Source organism: Ascidiella aspersa, chromosome 7, assembly GCF_963924565.1.
Source record: "Ascidiella aspersa chromosome 7, kaAscAspe10.2, whole genome shotgun sequence".
Lineage (NCBI taxonomy): Eukaryota > Metazoa > Chordata > Ascidiacea > Phlebobranchia > Ascidiidae > Ascidiella > Ascidiella aspersa.
The window spans coordinates 5,914,377-5,930,258 of NC_139453.1; the positions used below are offsets into that span (position 1 = coordinate 5,914,377).

General features: G+C 38.1%; 2 protein-coding genes across 2 annotated transcripts; one reads left to right on the top strand and one right to left on the bottom strand.

Annotated features, from left to right (window-relative positions):
• Positions 1-1,098: 1,098 nt before the first annotated feature.
• LOC146137416 (uncharacterized) lies at positions 1,099-14,077 on the top strand. The gene is made up of 7 exons (XM_083393679.1): positions 1,099-1,337; positions 2,985-3,119; positions 5,145-5,873; positions 8,246-8,328; positions 9,214-9,324; positions 11,306-12,037; positions 13,036-14,077. The coding sequence occupies exons 1-7, from the start codon at positions 1,108-1,110 to the stop codon at positions 13,173-13,175; spliced, it is 2,160 nt and encodes a 719-aa protein (XP_083249805.1). The 5' UTR covers positions 1,099-1,107; the 3' UTR covers positions 13,176-14,077.
• Positions 14,078-14,301: 224 nt separating this feature from the next.
• LOC146137417 (oxaloacetate tautomerase FAHD1, mitochondrial-like) lies at positions 14,302-15,741 on the bottom strand. Its single transcript, XM_083394898.1, has one exon. The coding sequence runs from the start codon at positions 15,658-15,660 to the stop codon at positions 15,001-15,003; it is 660 nt and encodes a 219-aa protein (XP_083251024.1). The 5' UTR covers positions 15,661-15,741; the 3' UTR covers positions 14,302-15,000.
• Between the last annotated feature and the right edge of the window lie 141 nt (positions 15,742-15,882).

Sequence of the window (15,882 nt, forward strand, 5' to 3'; positions counted from 1 at the left end):
GGAGGGGGCGGCTTACTATTATAAGTGGGACCACGTGTGTGTTTTGTGACTCATAACGCCCATGGCGGTCTGTTCCTAAACCAGATTTAGCGATTACTATAATGGGCAAATAACGTCGGGAGATATTAGACAAACAGAGGCCTTGGTGCTATTTAGTTTGGTACCTTATATTTTTCTTATCTGATGAGTGATGATTGAGTGCAACGATTCTCAAACTTGATTTCCTTGAACTGTATGATTTAATAAAAATCGAAATGTTAACATGAGCTGCTATCTAGTGTTTAGTATGAAGCAGTGGTGAAAATAAGTCGGAACGGTGTTGTGGTAAAAAAATTATTGCTGGTATGCCGTTTGGTAAAAATATGTCCTTTTTTCACGAGTTCATGTTCAAATCTTCGATTGCCTATTTTAGTTTCGTAGTTGTGCACGGCGTCCAACGCTAAGCCTAGGAATTTTGAGGATGCATGCTTTATGATTTTTTTTTTGATGACGTAGCTTTGTGACGTCATCCCTGACAAATTCATTCATTTCGATAAGAAATTTTGTTCTTCGTTTCGGTAAGGAAATTATTCTACTTAAGCCCCTCGCCTGAACTCCAAACTATTTCCGCTAAGTCATTTCGCAGAAAAAAGGAAGACAAGACTATAAAAAACACTGGCATATGTTTTTATGACATTTTTAGCGTGTTTTTGGTCTCCTGTGATCCCAAATACCCTTTCAGTGTTGCGCGGACGAAAAAGTTTGCAAAACAGCGAACATCCTAATGAAACGAATATACTGTTGATGCCAGGCATTGCTTCAATTGTCCAATTGTTCTGTCGCCAAATTTTATTAAAATACTAACTAACGCTTCGACAACCTATTCGGGCAAATCTTCAAGAAACTTTGCAAGAAGAACAATTTTACAATTGATCCTATGCATACACTACTTCTTCTTTCACGTTAAATATACCACGTTTAAGGCAGGTAAACGTCAACGCCTGCTTAAAACATAAAATACATTTTTTTTCAAATTCTTTTAAAGTTGCGCATAAAGTGACCGTCTTAGGAATCTCAAAATACCGGTTTAAAACATCGATTTCTGTTTGCCAGGCGACTAGGAAAAAAATGAGGCTTTTTCTGGCCTTCTGTTTGATGGCTGTCATTTTATCCTGTGCGGTAGAGTCGGGGGCAAGGGTGGCGTCGGGGCGTCGTTCCTGTCCGGCCTCTGTGTCCCTCTGCCGGTGCGGGCGCCGTGGCAGGATCACATGCAGCAAGCAGAACTGCCTCAGTGAGCTGCCAACTGTCAACCTAACCTCACGAGAAGGCGCCGGCGTCAGGAGTTTATATGTTACGAGGTAAAATAATGTGTTTGTTAGTTTGTTTAAGGCAGGGGAAGGTCAACTTTTTTCTAGTCGCGCGCCAAAATCAAACTCAGAAAGTCTAACTGTGCAGACTTACGCATATCAATACAGACTTGGACAACTAGATATTCTAGTTTTCTAATTTATTAAATTACAGCAAAATGCGGCTAATTCTAATTCTAATCTAATTTGTGAATTGCATGAATGCACTATAATTATAATTCTAATCTAATTCGTATTTTATCAAAAATGCTACTTTGTCCAACGGCATTTTTAGTCTCTTAGCTTAAACATAGAATTTAAATTATAATTTTTTGGTTGGAACGACTTGTATGTAATATTTACAGGCTAAAAAGCATAAAAAGGCATAAAAATTATCACACACATATTTATTATTCAAGTTCTTATAAGAATAAATTGCGATTGAATTAAATTGTTTGTAAATAATTAAATGTGATTCTAGTTCAAATTCTAGTTGAAACTTCATATTTTAGGAATTCGGTAATTCTAATTCTAATCTAATTTGAAAAAACTCAAAACGATCTAATTCTAATTGTAATCTAATTTGGAAAACTAAAATGCTCTAATTTTAATTCTAATTTAATTTTTAAAAGCTAAAATAGATCTAGTTGTCCAAGTCTGTATAACAATCGCAACGAATCAAGGATAAAACTACGGTATTTTGCAATTTTCACTCGATGGAGGAACAGATTTGAGCTAAGCGCAAAAAATGGTTTTACCTGGTTAAAATAGCTGAAAATATAAGACATATCCTCGCGCCCAGGTTGTAAAGTAGGTCGCGGGCCGGATGATTTGCGTTGGCGGCCCGGATCTGGCCCGCGGGTCGTAGGTCATGCCTCCCTGGTTGGCTATAAGGCATTAGCATTAGTAGGATCGCTACTCGTCCGATACCAAGGCTATAGCGATCTGACGATATAAATTCTGCATTTCAGCCATGGTTTGCGATTAGGAATATTCGATAATATCGGATAAGGGATTGATAGTTTAGTTTAGTTGAAATTGCACTTTGTAGAGTTTATGAGTCACACGACGCAAGATGCCAAAGTATGCATAGTGTCTTTGGGCTAACAAGATTTCTTAAAAACGAAAAAAAAATTGGGGGATTTACATAAATATTGCCAAAATATAGTTTTTTGGGGCATGGTCTGACATTCTTCCTGGATCCAACACAACCTAAAAGCTATTCGCAACTACAATTTAATTTGTTTTTATTTGACAATTTTTTAATGTTTCCCCGCATACCACAAGTACCGCTAGTTTTTACGATGCACTGGTTCGCAAAAAAGGAAACCTATTTTTGAATATATACCGATGAATAGTAGTTTGAATCCAATACCATGGTGTTATCGGTGCCGATCCGATACCAAATTATGACAGGAATTCCAGCCGACAGGCAATTGGTTTGCAATCAAACGCTGAAATCTTTGTCTTGAAAGATAAATTTATAAAAAAAAAAAAAGGTTAACAACCTAAGTTAATTTTGTGAAACGCTTGTTAAAGGCAATTTTAGGTGTTAATACTGTGTTTTATAAACCTGTCTTAACTCCAAAAAAAAAAATCTACTATACAGTCAAACTTCACCGCTGATTTTAGTTAAACCTTTATCGTTTCAATTTGCAGTCAAAAGGACCTACGTGTGATCAGAAACCGGGACTTTGCCAAGCTGCCGAACCTTAGACAAGCTGTCCTCGTCAACAACCCAAACCTTCATTATATTGAACAACATGCTTTCAACCACACGCCCTATATCACAGAGTAAGCGTAAAGCTTTTGCATTATTTTTCCAAAAGTAGTTTAATATAGCCACATCTATAAAACAAGCCAATAGTGTAAATGAAAAATATCCGCAGTTGGGACCACAAGCTGAAGTTTCTATCTTTGAATTATTCGTAATAAAAAAGCTGAGAAAGTCTGTAAGCAGAATTAAGGCTGACCAACATCATAGGCAAAATTGTTTACTTTTTCCACTATATAAAGTTCAGGTTATGAAGTCGTAACGATATTGTTAATATTGTAACGGCAGAAGTTTGTTTTGTCAAGTTTTACGAAAGATAGAGATCCAAGTTTGCATATTTTCGTTAGATGTTTTTGGTAACACTCCGGTTCGGCGTAATCCCGTTTGTTGAAGATGTCTCTACAAACGCAAACACCAAGGAATTATAAACGCAGCAAATTCAAATCACAGGGTTCATGGTCCACGTTCTTCTAAATTTGTAAATGATTTTTTTGGTAATATGGACAACATCAACATTGGAATAAACACGTAATGAGAACGAAATGTGGCTAATACCTATAGTCGTAATAAAGTCTAAGCTGGATCGAGACCTAAACCTGTCGAAATAACCCCTAAATGGCTGGAATAAGACCTATGCAACAATTTACCTAATCCTAAACCCAACCTCTAACATCATCACCAACTTCCCTAATATTTACCCGCCCCTAACCCCAAACAGGGGTAAAACGATCCGGTACTGAAAAAAATCAGATTTTCACCATGTTAAAAATGAAGAAGAGTTATTCGAAACGTTCAAAATAATGCCTATTTCGGTATGAAATTGATACTCCTACTACGCTTAACTAAAACATCCAACATTTATGCTTAAAAAATAAAATCGTTTTTCGTTAACATTGTCATAGTGTTTCCCAGAACTATCTTAATTGTCATCAAAAAGCTTTTCAATTTTACAGTTTTTCTTGGAATTCGAACAACAATATTTCCGGTAAATTCGATATGTGCCACTCATTTGTATGGATAATTAATTATCCAGGGAACACAGCAACAACTCTGTAGCGTATGCTTTGTGTCAAATGTTATTTCTCGCCTTATAAATATTTGATAAAAAATGCCCGAATTACACGTTCCGTCTGCGCTGAGTGCAGAGCGCGTGTAATTTTATTTGAAACGCGGGTCGCGAAATGACAAATTACATTTCGCGCCTTCCCTTTTAATAAAGTCGTTATTATGTCGCCGGCGCGTAAAATGACAATGAAATTAACAAATCGTGGACCAAGACGGTGGACTGTCAATCAAGCAAGCGATTTTTTCAGAAAAAAATCTTACTGCCAGTATTTCTCAAAATGGCACGGCGACACCGGACGTTTTTACCCAGACGTAATTCTAAAAGTCAATTGTGGAAGGGGAAAAACGCCAATCTAGTTATTTTGATTGTGTGGTGCCTTGAACCAATCAGCCTAGGAGTAGTTTACCGACCAAAACGCATTACTAAGGTTGCTGATATTGATTTTTTAACAATTTCCTTTCGCGCCGTGTGTACTTTTAAGCAGGGGTTCTCAACTTTTTTAGCTTACGAACCGGTAAAATTTCAAAACAAATTTTGCGGACCAATGGACCTTCAAAAATCAAAATCAACCCAAAAAGTAAATACGACAAAAATATGCAACTTAACAGTAAAGACTGGAAACTTCAATATAATGACTATAATGAAAAATTTGCCGGTGGCGTTTTGAGACCATTAACTCTATGTTACGTCGCAATACTGCAAATTACGAAACTGGCGAATGTCTAAATTTAATGGACAAGCCTTCAACATCTTGCATTTTGCTATTGAGATTTAAAATTGTTATATATTTGGCGGGCCGGCAGAAAAGTTGCCGCGGACTGGCGGTTGACAACCACTAAAATAATCCACAAAGTTGCAAAAAAAGTTTGTTTTTTAAACAATTTCCTGTGGCGCCATGTATACAGCAGTCAAACTGCCACGGGTCTTATCAAGTTAACAAACGCACGTACAAAGGCCCGCTTGTCGTTTTTCCATGCAGACTCGACCTTCACCACAACTCCTTCGATTCATTTCCGCGCGTTATCGCCTCACTTCGGCACCTGGTCAAACTCAACTTGGGAGGAAACAAGATCGCCTACATTCCCACCGACGCCTTCCGCCACAATCCCAAGCTACAGCAGCTGGTTCTGAGAAGAAACCGCCTCGACCATTTCCCACGCCAGCTCCCTACCGCTTTGGTTAAACTGACAATCGGCCACAACCTTCTCTACAATTTGGAAGACATGCGCCATCTGAGTAGGCTCACAACTTTGCGAGTCAACTCGAACCGCCTCACCCGCATCCCAAGCGAACTCTTACCCGCGTCCCTTCGCGAGTTGAGCGCCTGCCAGAATCTCCTGACGTCACAGAGTTCGCTCAATGTGGACCGCCTTCAAAACCTTCGCACGCTGCGATTGGCCGGCAACCCGCGACTTGGACGAATCACGCGCGAGACCTTTTACAGCTCGACCAATCGCCTGCGAGATCTCGACCTGCGTCGTTCCGGCATCACTTTGATTGACAGCGACGCGCTGGCCAATCTCGGGCGCCTCCGTGCGGTCGATATGTCCGAGAATCGTATTAGCCGCTTCGAGCCCGGCTGGTTTCGCTACAGCGGGCGACTGCGGCGCGTTGCCATGGCAAACAACACGTGGCTGTGCACGTGCGAAATGGCGCGAACCCTCAACGAGTTCTCGCGCGAAATCCAGCGAAGAGAGAAGAAAACCCGGTAAGTGAATTTTCGTGTTTTTTCTGTGAAGCTGCCTCATTGAGAAACCTGCTGTTTCAAACAGGGCTGGGGACCAAAATAGCACTGCATCCTGCCCCGAAGCCATTTAACACTTTACCATTTACTGCGGCTCCGACTCGAAACAAAATACAAACGGCCCGGCTCCCCAACCTGGTTTCAAACGAGCCATTTTACAAAGGGTTTTTATAAAATCTGACCAAGTCGCTTAAATTTTGCACGTTAGTCGAATAAAGCATTAAACCAAACGTTATCAATTTTTTTTATCTGATCTACCCGTTTTGCTTTTTGGAAACAATGGTGGCAGGACATTAATGTTTAAAATAAAGAACCTAAACGTATACGATACATTACCTATCCTACTGAACAAATCAGTATCATACAAACTGTCAAATGAATTTGTTAGTGATGTTACGTGGACCTTAAAACTACCCCAAGGACCTGAGTTGGAAAATCACGGTAAACAGATTTTTGAAGGCGATCTTTCTGTTTGAGTCAATGTATTTGAAACTTTTTCGTTTGTGGCTTAAATCAAAAACGAAAAAAACGCGCGAACTTTTGTTTTACATAACAATCTAATATACTTGCAATCAAATTTACTGTAACTTGGTAAATGCCATGGGATTATTAGATACCTAACGTACACTCTTTGTAAATGGCCGTATTTGTCTAATTCTAAATAGGGTAATCAGGTGGCACTTCAAGATAGATTGTATTGAAATCTCGACAAGCTTTCGGACAACCGCGCTTTATCAGGTTAAAGTAGAAAGTTTCTTTCAATACAATTTGTCTTTATATAGTGCCACCTGATTACCCTATAATATACACTGTATGTTCAAGTCTCGCATGCCCACTGGTTATACGAATAGGGTATATTTCCCTAAAAAAAATACCAAATTCCGCGGCACACTTGAGAATCACCCGGGCGCTGAGAAAACAGATACATAAGTGCACTTAAAGCTAACAAGTGGTTACAGCAATGGCGATTTCTCGTGAAGTGCTTAGCTTGGTAAGCCAAGCACAAGGCGGAATATGTGGGCCAAAGGATTCAGTACAAACCAGTTTCCAGTTAATTTGATATAAAATCGCTTATCTCTGTTAAAAGGAAATCCAAGTACTGTAGATTATTAGAAATGTAGCGCTGGCGTTCGACAACAACCTATAATCTTATGCTGGAAATAAACCGCGTTTCTTCACTGTGCATTAATTCTGCTGTTGCCAACAAACCGTTTCGACACACTAGAAATGAAAATTAAAAAAACATTTAAAACAAAAAAGTTTATGAGGCAGCACTTTTCTGACCATGTTATTTTTTGCAAACTATAAATTAATCTAAAAAATTGTAATACCTATTTATAGTGGAAGTATTTGACTGGGCCAATACCGTGTTTTTGTATTTTGATACTAATATCCAATGTCTTGGACGAATAGTACGGCCGTCAGATCTGATGCCAAATGACGTCATTACTATGGCCAAATAAGCAAGATTGATTGACTTAAAAGTTGAATTGAAAAGTTTTCAGGTTGTTAGGGCGAACTTGCTTCAAAATCGCTTTACGCTGAGAAGCCTATTTTATGTTCGATGATTGATGTATGATTGGAACACTTTATATCAGGGGTTCTTAAACTTTTTTATCGCGGACCCCTAAAATTTACTTTCATCTCGCGTGGGACCACTGCAGGCAAAAAATAAATTGACGTCACAGTCATAAATTGACGTCACAGTACAAATAGACTTCATAAATTTGCTGATTTTGGTCCAAAATTGTGAAAGTGAAATGGAGTTTAAATACAATCAGTGCAAAACCGTTTTATTTTTAACTAAATTGATTTCTTTAATAAATTTATTACTTCTTAAATAAACACTAATATTTCAATTAGACCTTCGTGGACCCCTAAAACTAGCTCATGGACCCCCAAGGGGAGTACGGATCTGTTCATAAGTTTAATGGTGAAAATAACGGATATCACTGATGATGGCCTGAGCATTTGCCGAAACGTTTGAACAATAAAGCATGTCGCTTTTTACGTCTATGTATGATGCTTTTCAAGAATATGTCTTTGATAGAAAACTCTACACTGGATCACAAAACAAAGTTAACAAATTTAAAAATTAGTTTTGGTATTGGTATCGGACGATTACCGACACAATCACTTGGTATCGGGTATCGGCTCCGATCTAATATCATTGGACATTTATATGAGTAACAAACTCTAGGTGAAACGCGACTAGAAAAAGTTGGAATCGCTGTTCAAAGCGCGATACGTAATGTGAGTTGTAATGCAGTACTTTTCCTTTGTGGGACTGTTGATTATTTTTAAAATGATTAAAATAACTTTTTATTTCGTTCCAGCTCCGATCGACCTTTAGTCACCGACTTCGACCTTGTAAAGTGTTCGTCCTTGTCGTTTGACCTTCAACGAAACAACGTCGGAGGTAAGCGAAATGACAAATAATCGATTAATGATTGGTTCGAAAATAACATGAGAGTGGTGTCAAACTCAGGAAAACCGTTTTTTTTTTTAGGAAACCGATATTAAATGCCTGCCTTTTGATAGAAAGGATCATTTTTAGTACTCTACGAAGCTTGACTTAAACCTAAGTAACATAAACTCGGCGTATAGTTACGAACTCAACCAAAGATTCACACACATAGGCAGTGTTTTTAACAACTGTGATAAGATCCCTTCGGAAGCTGCTTTTTGACCAACGATTACGGCTTTCGTATCATTAGTACACCGAAAGCCATCGCATTCCCACCTAATCTGTCAATAAATGATGCAAGCAAGACAGGCTAGGAAAACAACAATAGTCTATGGGGAGCTTCGAACTCACGACCGCTGGATCTTTAGTACACCAAAAGCCATCCCAGACTAAGTTGTTTTTCTAGCCTGCCTTGCTTGCATCATCGGTCGACAGATTCGATCATCGGTCGACAGATTCGGTTGGTCTGCAATGACTTTCGGTGTAATTATAAACTTTATGAATACAGAAGTTGGGGACTCATGTTTACAACTTTTTTCATGAAATTATAGCAAGTTGATTTGCTCATCACTGATAACCCTATGGTGTTGCACGTCAAATAGCTACGTAGCAAATAGGCTTTACAGTCGTGACATAGTCAGAATATCAAAGCCCATCCAGATGTAGGAAGCATTATGAACGTTTTCATCGGGTGTTAAAAAATGGATAAAGAGTTATTCGAAATGTTCAAAATGCTACCTACTTCTGTATGGGCTTTGATCTTACTCTTTGATCTTTACTGCAACCTCCAACAGTTATGCTCAACTGGTGTGATATAAACAAAGAACTTTTGTTTAGCGATGCGCAACGGAAAAGGCCAGAAGATGGCGAATTACGACTTTTCTTCGTGTCCACAAATAACTGGAAGGTGGAGATTTCTGAAGGCTCCGTCGCAAATTGACGTGGACGGTAAGTTATAAACTGCACGAATCTACATTTTAACACATTCTTTTAAGGCACGGTGATCGGTAAATCTTTCACCAGTACCAAACAGCAAACACATTGAAATAAACTGCAAACACATTGAAATAGAAATGAATGACGCCGACGGAATGAGATAGCTCAAGTTTTATTTTCTCAGCATTAAGCTTTAATGAGTAGACGATTTCTAAATTCGGCCGAAGTATCGCTTTTCCTCAATACTTAATATGGTAAATTGGTATTGAGATAAATCAAGGTCTAAAGCAGTGGTTCCCAACCGGGGAGGAATTCCTCTCTAGGGAGGAATTTTATGAGTTCAGGGGAGGAATTTCATAAATACAGTAAAAAAAAATTACATTGGAAATGTGTAGAATATTTTTGTATATACGTTAGGGATGTCCATTATGTTGGCCACAGATAACTTTCTATCATGTAAAATATAGGCATGTCAACTGACCTATTTAAATTACATTTTTGGTCTAATCAGTGGTTCTCACATTATTCACGATGACACACATGAGCAATCGAAATCAATCAACAGTTTGAGTTTATAAATTCCTCATTGTAGGTTGGCTATCTATGGAGCACCTTTAAATTACAAAATTAACATGTTGCCCTTAAAATAACCTGGTAGATTTAAGCCTATTGTCATACAATTGTAGACGCATTTAGACCAGTGGTTCTCAACCGCCGGTCCGCGGACCGGTGCCGGTCCGCATCAACTTCCCCGCCGGTCCGCCAAATATATTACGATTTTATATAAGATGTTAAAAGCTTGTCCATTAAATGTAGAACTTCGACAGCGTAATTTGCTGCTTTGTAACGCAACATAACGTTAATAGTCTACTTGGGACTTTATTGTTCGTCACAATGGTGCAAGTGTTGTACGTAAAACGCCTATGATATCAAAAAGACCGAAGCAAATTGCTTTTTTGACGTTTTCCTTATTTTAAAAACTTTTTTTGAAATTTTGCCAGGTCCGTAAGCTAAAAAAGGTTGAGAACCACTGATTTAGACTGTTGGTACAAATTCTAATTCTTACCGAATAAGCACATTATATGGTAAATAGTTAGTTATACTTTATAAAACTAAACTACAATATAACCAAGATGAACACCGTCCATTATAATTTAGATCCGGTTCACATTTGAAACAGATTAAGAGCAAACCAAATATAAACTTGGTGTTGTAGATGTCTTGCGTTGCCGCGTATACAACTACTTTTCGGGCGCAAACAAGAGCAAATTTCCCATTGAGTTGTAATGTGAAATAAATTGATATTTTAAATTGCCACAATTTTTTGCGTTATATTTGTTTTTCGTTGGGGAGGAATGAATAGTTCAAAAATGAGCAAAGGGAGGAATGTAGCAAAAAAGGTTGGGAACCACTGGTCTAAATGATTATGTACTCTGTAGAGTTTAAAAATAGTTGGTCGTACATTTAATTAACCCCTGTTCTCTGTTTCTTTAACCCCTGTATTTTGGTTTTATGCTTTTTTCCTTATATTTTGTTTCTCTTATCACATATGACTAGCGTTGTAAAAAAATAATTTTGAAATTATTTAAGTCCCATAAGTTCAAGTCAAGACATTTTCAGTAAACAACAAGTTAAGGCCCAGTCGAAGTTTTAGTTACCAAAGTCAAGTAAAATTACAAGTTATTGGGATCAAAATATTTGATAAACTATGAAACTATTAAATTTATTTTATTACTTAAGTTTTTCACATCATTACAAAGCGGCATTTACTGCACTAGAAATGCACCAACATTTAACGCGCAATAATAACAGTGTGGTGTTTTTTTTGTTATTTATTTGGGCCTTCTTTTCTAATTGAGCAAGTTTGTTATCTTCTTGCACACTATAATATTATGCGGGCGATTATTTGCTTGCTTTTGCAGATGAAAGTTTTTGAGTGACGTAGCTGCCATGGCGGGTAAAATCTTTATTAAATTAAGCTTTTTTTGTTTAGGAAATTTTCTACCAACAACAAAAAAGCAGACAACTACAACAACGCAAAGACATATTACAACACACAGACCAACTACAACAACACAAAGGCTAACTACACACAGACCTACTATAGCAACACGACGGCCAACTACAACAACACAAAGAACAACTACAACAACACGCAGACCAACTACAACTACACGCAGACCAACTACAACTACACGCAGACCAACTACAACTACACGCAGACCAACTACAACAACACGCAGACCAACTACAACAACACGCAGACCAACTACAACAACACGCAGACCAACTACAACAACACGCAGACCAACTACAACAACACGCAGACCAACTACAACAACACGCAGACCAACTACAACTACACGCAGACCAACTACAACTACACGCAGACCAACTACAACTACACGCAGACCAGCTACAACAACACGCAGACCAACTACAACAACGCGCAGACCAACTACAACTACAGAAAGAACAACCACAACAACAAAAAGACCAATTACCACTGAGGAAACATTTGCTATAATAAAACCACCCACTAGGATAATCACAACAACAGAATCGACTTGGACAGCAAACCCTACAACAACAATTACAACAACACGAACAACTACAACCGAAAAAACAAGTGCGACGACTCGTCAAACGACCACAACCGCATCTACAACTGAAACACCTACAACGAAAGAAAGTACAACAACACCGCAAGCTACAACCGCAAAAGGTAATGCATCTAAAAAAAATAGGTCACAAGTTTACTGAATATACTATGTAAATATGGAAAGTGTATTTATAAGGTGTGACGTTACTGACAAAAATAGGTTTCCTTTTTTGCGAACCAGTGCATCTTAAAAACTGGCGTTACTTGTGGTATGCGGGAAACATTAAAAAATTGTCAAATAAAAATAAATTAAATTGTAGTTGCGAATAGCTTTTAGGTTGTGTTGGATCCAGGGAGACTGTCAGACCCAGTGTTTTTTTAAGGTAAGGTATTTTGGGTTTCTCCAGCGGTTTCCCAAATTTTGGACTTGCAACTTTTTGGTATTTAAATGAAACACTTGCGGTCTCTTAAAACTACTTAGCTTTTTTATTGATCTTTTGTCAATATTTGTGCAAATCCAAAAATTTGTTTGTTTTCGTTTTTAAGAAATCTTGTCAGCCTAAAGGCGACATGCATACTTTGGCTCTAGACAGTGCAATTTCAATTAAATTATATTATCAATCCCATTATTTCGATCTATATGCGAAACGTCACGACCGTCACGTTCCCTTTACATTGAAAGATTAACAAATTTTAACCAATAAACCCATTTTTTCGCGCTTCCATTGTAGTATCGGACTAGAACCGATACTAATACTTTACATCGGGTATCGACTCCTATACGATACTATCGGACGGACCAAGTCTAACCGCAAACTTATATAACTTAAATTGCAACGTTAAAATGTTACCTATAAACATTTTTAACGTTGCAATTTTAGTTTTATAAGTTTGCGGTTAGACTTGGTCCGTCCGATAGTATCGTATAGGAGCCGATACCCGATTCTGTAAGGGCTTTGACATGATGTTGAAAATTAATAAAGAGTTATTTGAAACGTTTAAAATGATACCTCACTCTGTATGGGCTTTGATAAACACTTCTCACGAAGTCTTACTACAACCTCCAGCCATTATGCTCTAAAAGTGCATTGTTTGTGCCTAACTTTTTTACGTTTTTACAGGTGAGATTTGCACCGACAGCGGAAAATGCAATTTTCCCTTCAGTTACCAGGGAGTCGACTACACAGATTCTTGCGTGGACGGCACAACAGGCCTGTGGTGTTACGTTGGCAGCACTTGGGACTACTGCAGAGCCTGCTAGCACATCGTGACAAATTTGGCCGAATTTCTTGGACCGAAAAATGTATTTTTTGCGGACAACACAATGCTTTGTGTCACGGTGCAGTTTTTTGTTGAAAACCTCGCATTGGCACCAAGACGCGGCCTCTTTTTGCATTATAATACAGTTTATCACTATTCTGTTTTGATTTTAGGCAGAACGCTTACTCCCCTCAATTTATTTTATCGTTCCCTTTTTATGCCGAATTGCAAGAAGTATGTACCTTGGCCTACAAAAAATACAAGATATTTATTTGTGATTAACAATGCATGCACTATTTTCAAATGGGTACTGTTGTACAATCGGAATTTAGTCTGACAACTTTTGATCAGTCTTTACTTTGGAGTATAATGTTTGGAGATTCTAGTAAGAATACTAAAGCCCACACAGAAGTAGGTAGCATTTTGTCATTTAAGTATAACGTATGGTAAAAATGGATAAAAAGTTTTTCAAACGTTCAAAATGCTACCTACTCCTGTATGGTTCGTATTAAGCCTGAACTTTGTTGTTGCCAGCAATATTGAATTCTATAAGATTCTATTTTTTAAAGTCTAACGAGTTTACTGTAGCAAAGGCAAAAACCATCTGTTTTTTTTGTAACGATAAGGTTATGATCAACCTTGCTATATTAGCCACTTTTTACTTTTACAGTAAGTACATATGACCGACCTTTTTGTAAATTAAAATGTTCATAGAGTAAAAACACTCCCTCAACCGCAATTTTAGTATAAAGACGACACAAGCCATTATTTCAAAGCGTGTTGAGAAGGTGAAATGCTGTTTTGTGTCCTTATTTATTTCGTCTATCGTTTTTTTGTTTTCAGCATATCACACGTTGTTGAATTGTAAACATTTCGAACTGTAATAAACATTATATGTTGTTGCTTCTTGGCGTTGTATGGAAGTCTATTTTTGCGAAACATAGTTTGGATTTTTTTAGGAAAGCAGTTGCAAAATCTCAGTATATTTTTCTTTTACTCCTGTTTTATAGGAAGCTACTTTGAGTATGCAGGCCGCCGTAAACTTTAAAGCATTACTAAACAAAAACTAAAAAGCTGAAGAAGTCAGTGATATGTTAAACTGTAAATAATGTACAGTAGCTCTATGGAAAACACGGGTGTTTGCTAACGAAACGTGAGTCTGTTGTGACAATAACAAATTCATAAGTCTGGAAAAATGAATCGGAATTACTTATTTCTACACCGTTTGCGACCACCAAAGACTATATTTACTCTTGAAAGGTGCACCTTGGACAATTACCATGTATAAGTGTTGGCACATCTTTTAATGAATTAAAATAACGCCATGAAAGAATACGACAATTGTACAAGAATAATATTTGTCCTAAAACAGGAAATAAATTACTGTGGATCAGTGGAAAAAAACTTTGCAATCTACCACTGAAAAATACACCTCATTTGCTTATTGCACGACAAAATGCATTTAGCGTAAACATTTAGAGCAGGGGTTCTTAAACTGGGGTCCATGAACCCATTGTTGGTACGTGAACTCGTTTTAAGGGGGTCCATGAAGGCCTAAATAAACTATTAGTGAAGCAATCAATTTTTTTAACAAAAAAGTAGGCTATAGTTAAAAATAAAACGTTTTTGCACTAAATATATTTAGACTTCATTTCATTTAACATTTTTTGGACAGGAAACAGCACATTTAAAGTCTGTTTGTATTATGACGAAAAATTATGACGCCATCTCTAAAAATTTCTTGCTCACTCTGGTCCATGTTAAAGCAAACATTTTTTTTAGATGTCCGCGGTAAAAAAGATTAAGAACCCCTGGTTTAAAGCAAATCAAGCCGAAGTAACGTCAAACTTCATATCCACGATCTTGTCGATTCCGCACTGTATGACGTCACCGGGTACAACCGGGCCGACGCCGTCGGGGGTGCCGGTGAGGATGACGTCACCACACTCCAGGGTCATAACCTTGCTGATGTAGCTGATGAGAAAAGGCAGCTTAAAGATCATCTGGCGGGTCGAACCGCTCTGCTTTTGGACGCCATTAATGGTCAGCCACAAATTGACGTCATCCGGGTTGGATAGCTTCTCTTTCGGGATGAAGTCGCTGATTGGACAAGAGGTGTCGAAACCCTTCGCGAAACACCAAGGCTTGCCTTGGGACTTTGCCTTTGACTGCCAGTCTCTAGCGGTCATGTCCAAGGCGAGACAGTATCCTCCGACCATTTCCATAGCGTCGGATTCTTGTACGTTCGAACCCGTTTTCCCGATCACTACTCCAAGTTCGACTTCGTGGTGAACTTCCTGGCATCCTTTTGGGATCCGGATGCTTGCTCCCTCTCTCACGTAAGACGATGTTGGTTTGAGGAAGATTAAAGGCTCCTTGGGAACGGGGTTTTTCAGTTCTGCGCAATGGTCGATGTAGTTTCGTCCGACGCACACAACCTTGCGGCCCCATTCCCAGTAGCGCGTAAGGCTGTTTTGAACCGACATCTCGCCGAGATTTTAAAAGGATAAACAGGTAAAAAATTTGCTACGTGTACCTGAAACAACAATTTGTATTAATTCGTTTGTCATCTGCGCAAAAATCGTAACGTCCACAAGGCAGTTACATAAAGGAAAGTTGATCTAATAAAGATAACAAGTTAAATAAGGGTGGCGTTGGAAATACATTGAATAAAATACGAAAGTTCAACCAGCTTTAAAAGAATCTGT

What these genes read in the sequence shown, in the direction of transcription:
- LOC146137417 (XM_083394898.1), bottom strand. Translation starts at nt 15,660, where the DNA reads ATGTCGGTTCAAAACAGCCTTACGCGCTACTGGGAATGGGGCCGCAAG.
- LOC146137416 (XM_083393679.1), top strand. Translation starts at nt 1,108, where the DNA reads ATGAGGCTTTTTCTGGCCTTCTGTTTGATGGCTGTCATTTTATCCTGT. An exon ending in CACACGCCCTATATCACAGA is followed by an intron (nt 3,120 to 5,144) that starts GTAAGCGTAAAG and finishes TTTTCCATGCAG; the next exon opens with ACTCGACCTTCACCACAACT. An exon ending in TCAACGAAACAACGTCGGAG is followed by an intron (nt 8,329 to 9,213) that starts GTAAGCGAAATG and finishes ACTTTTGTTTAG; the next exon opens with CGATGCGCAACGGAAAAGGC.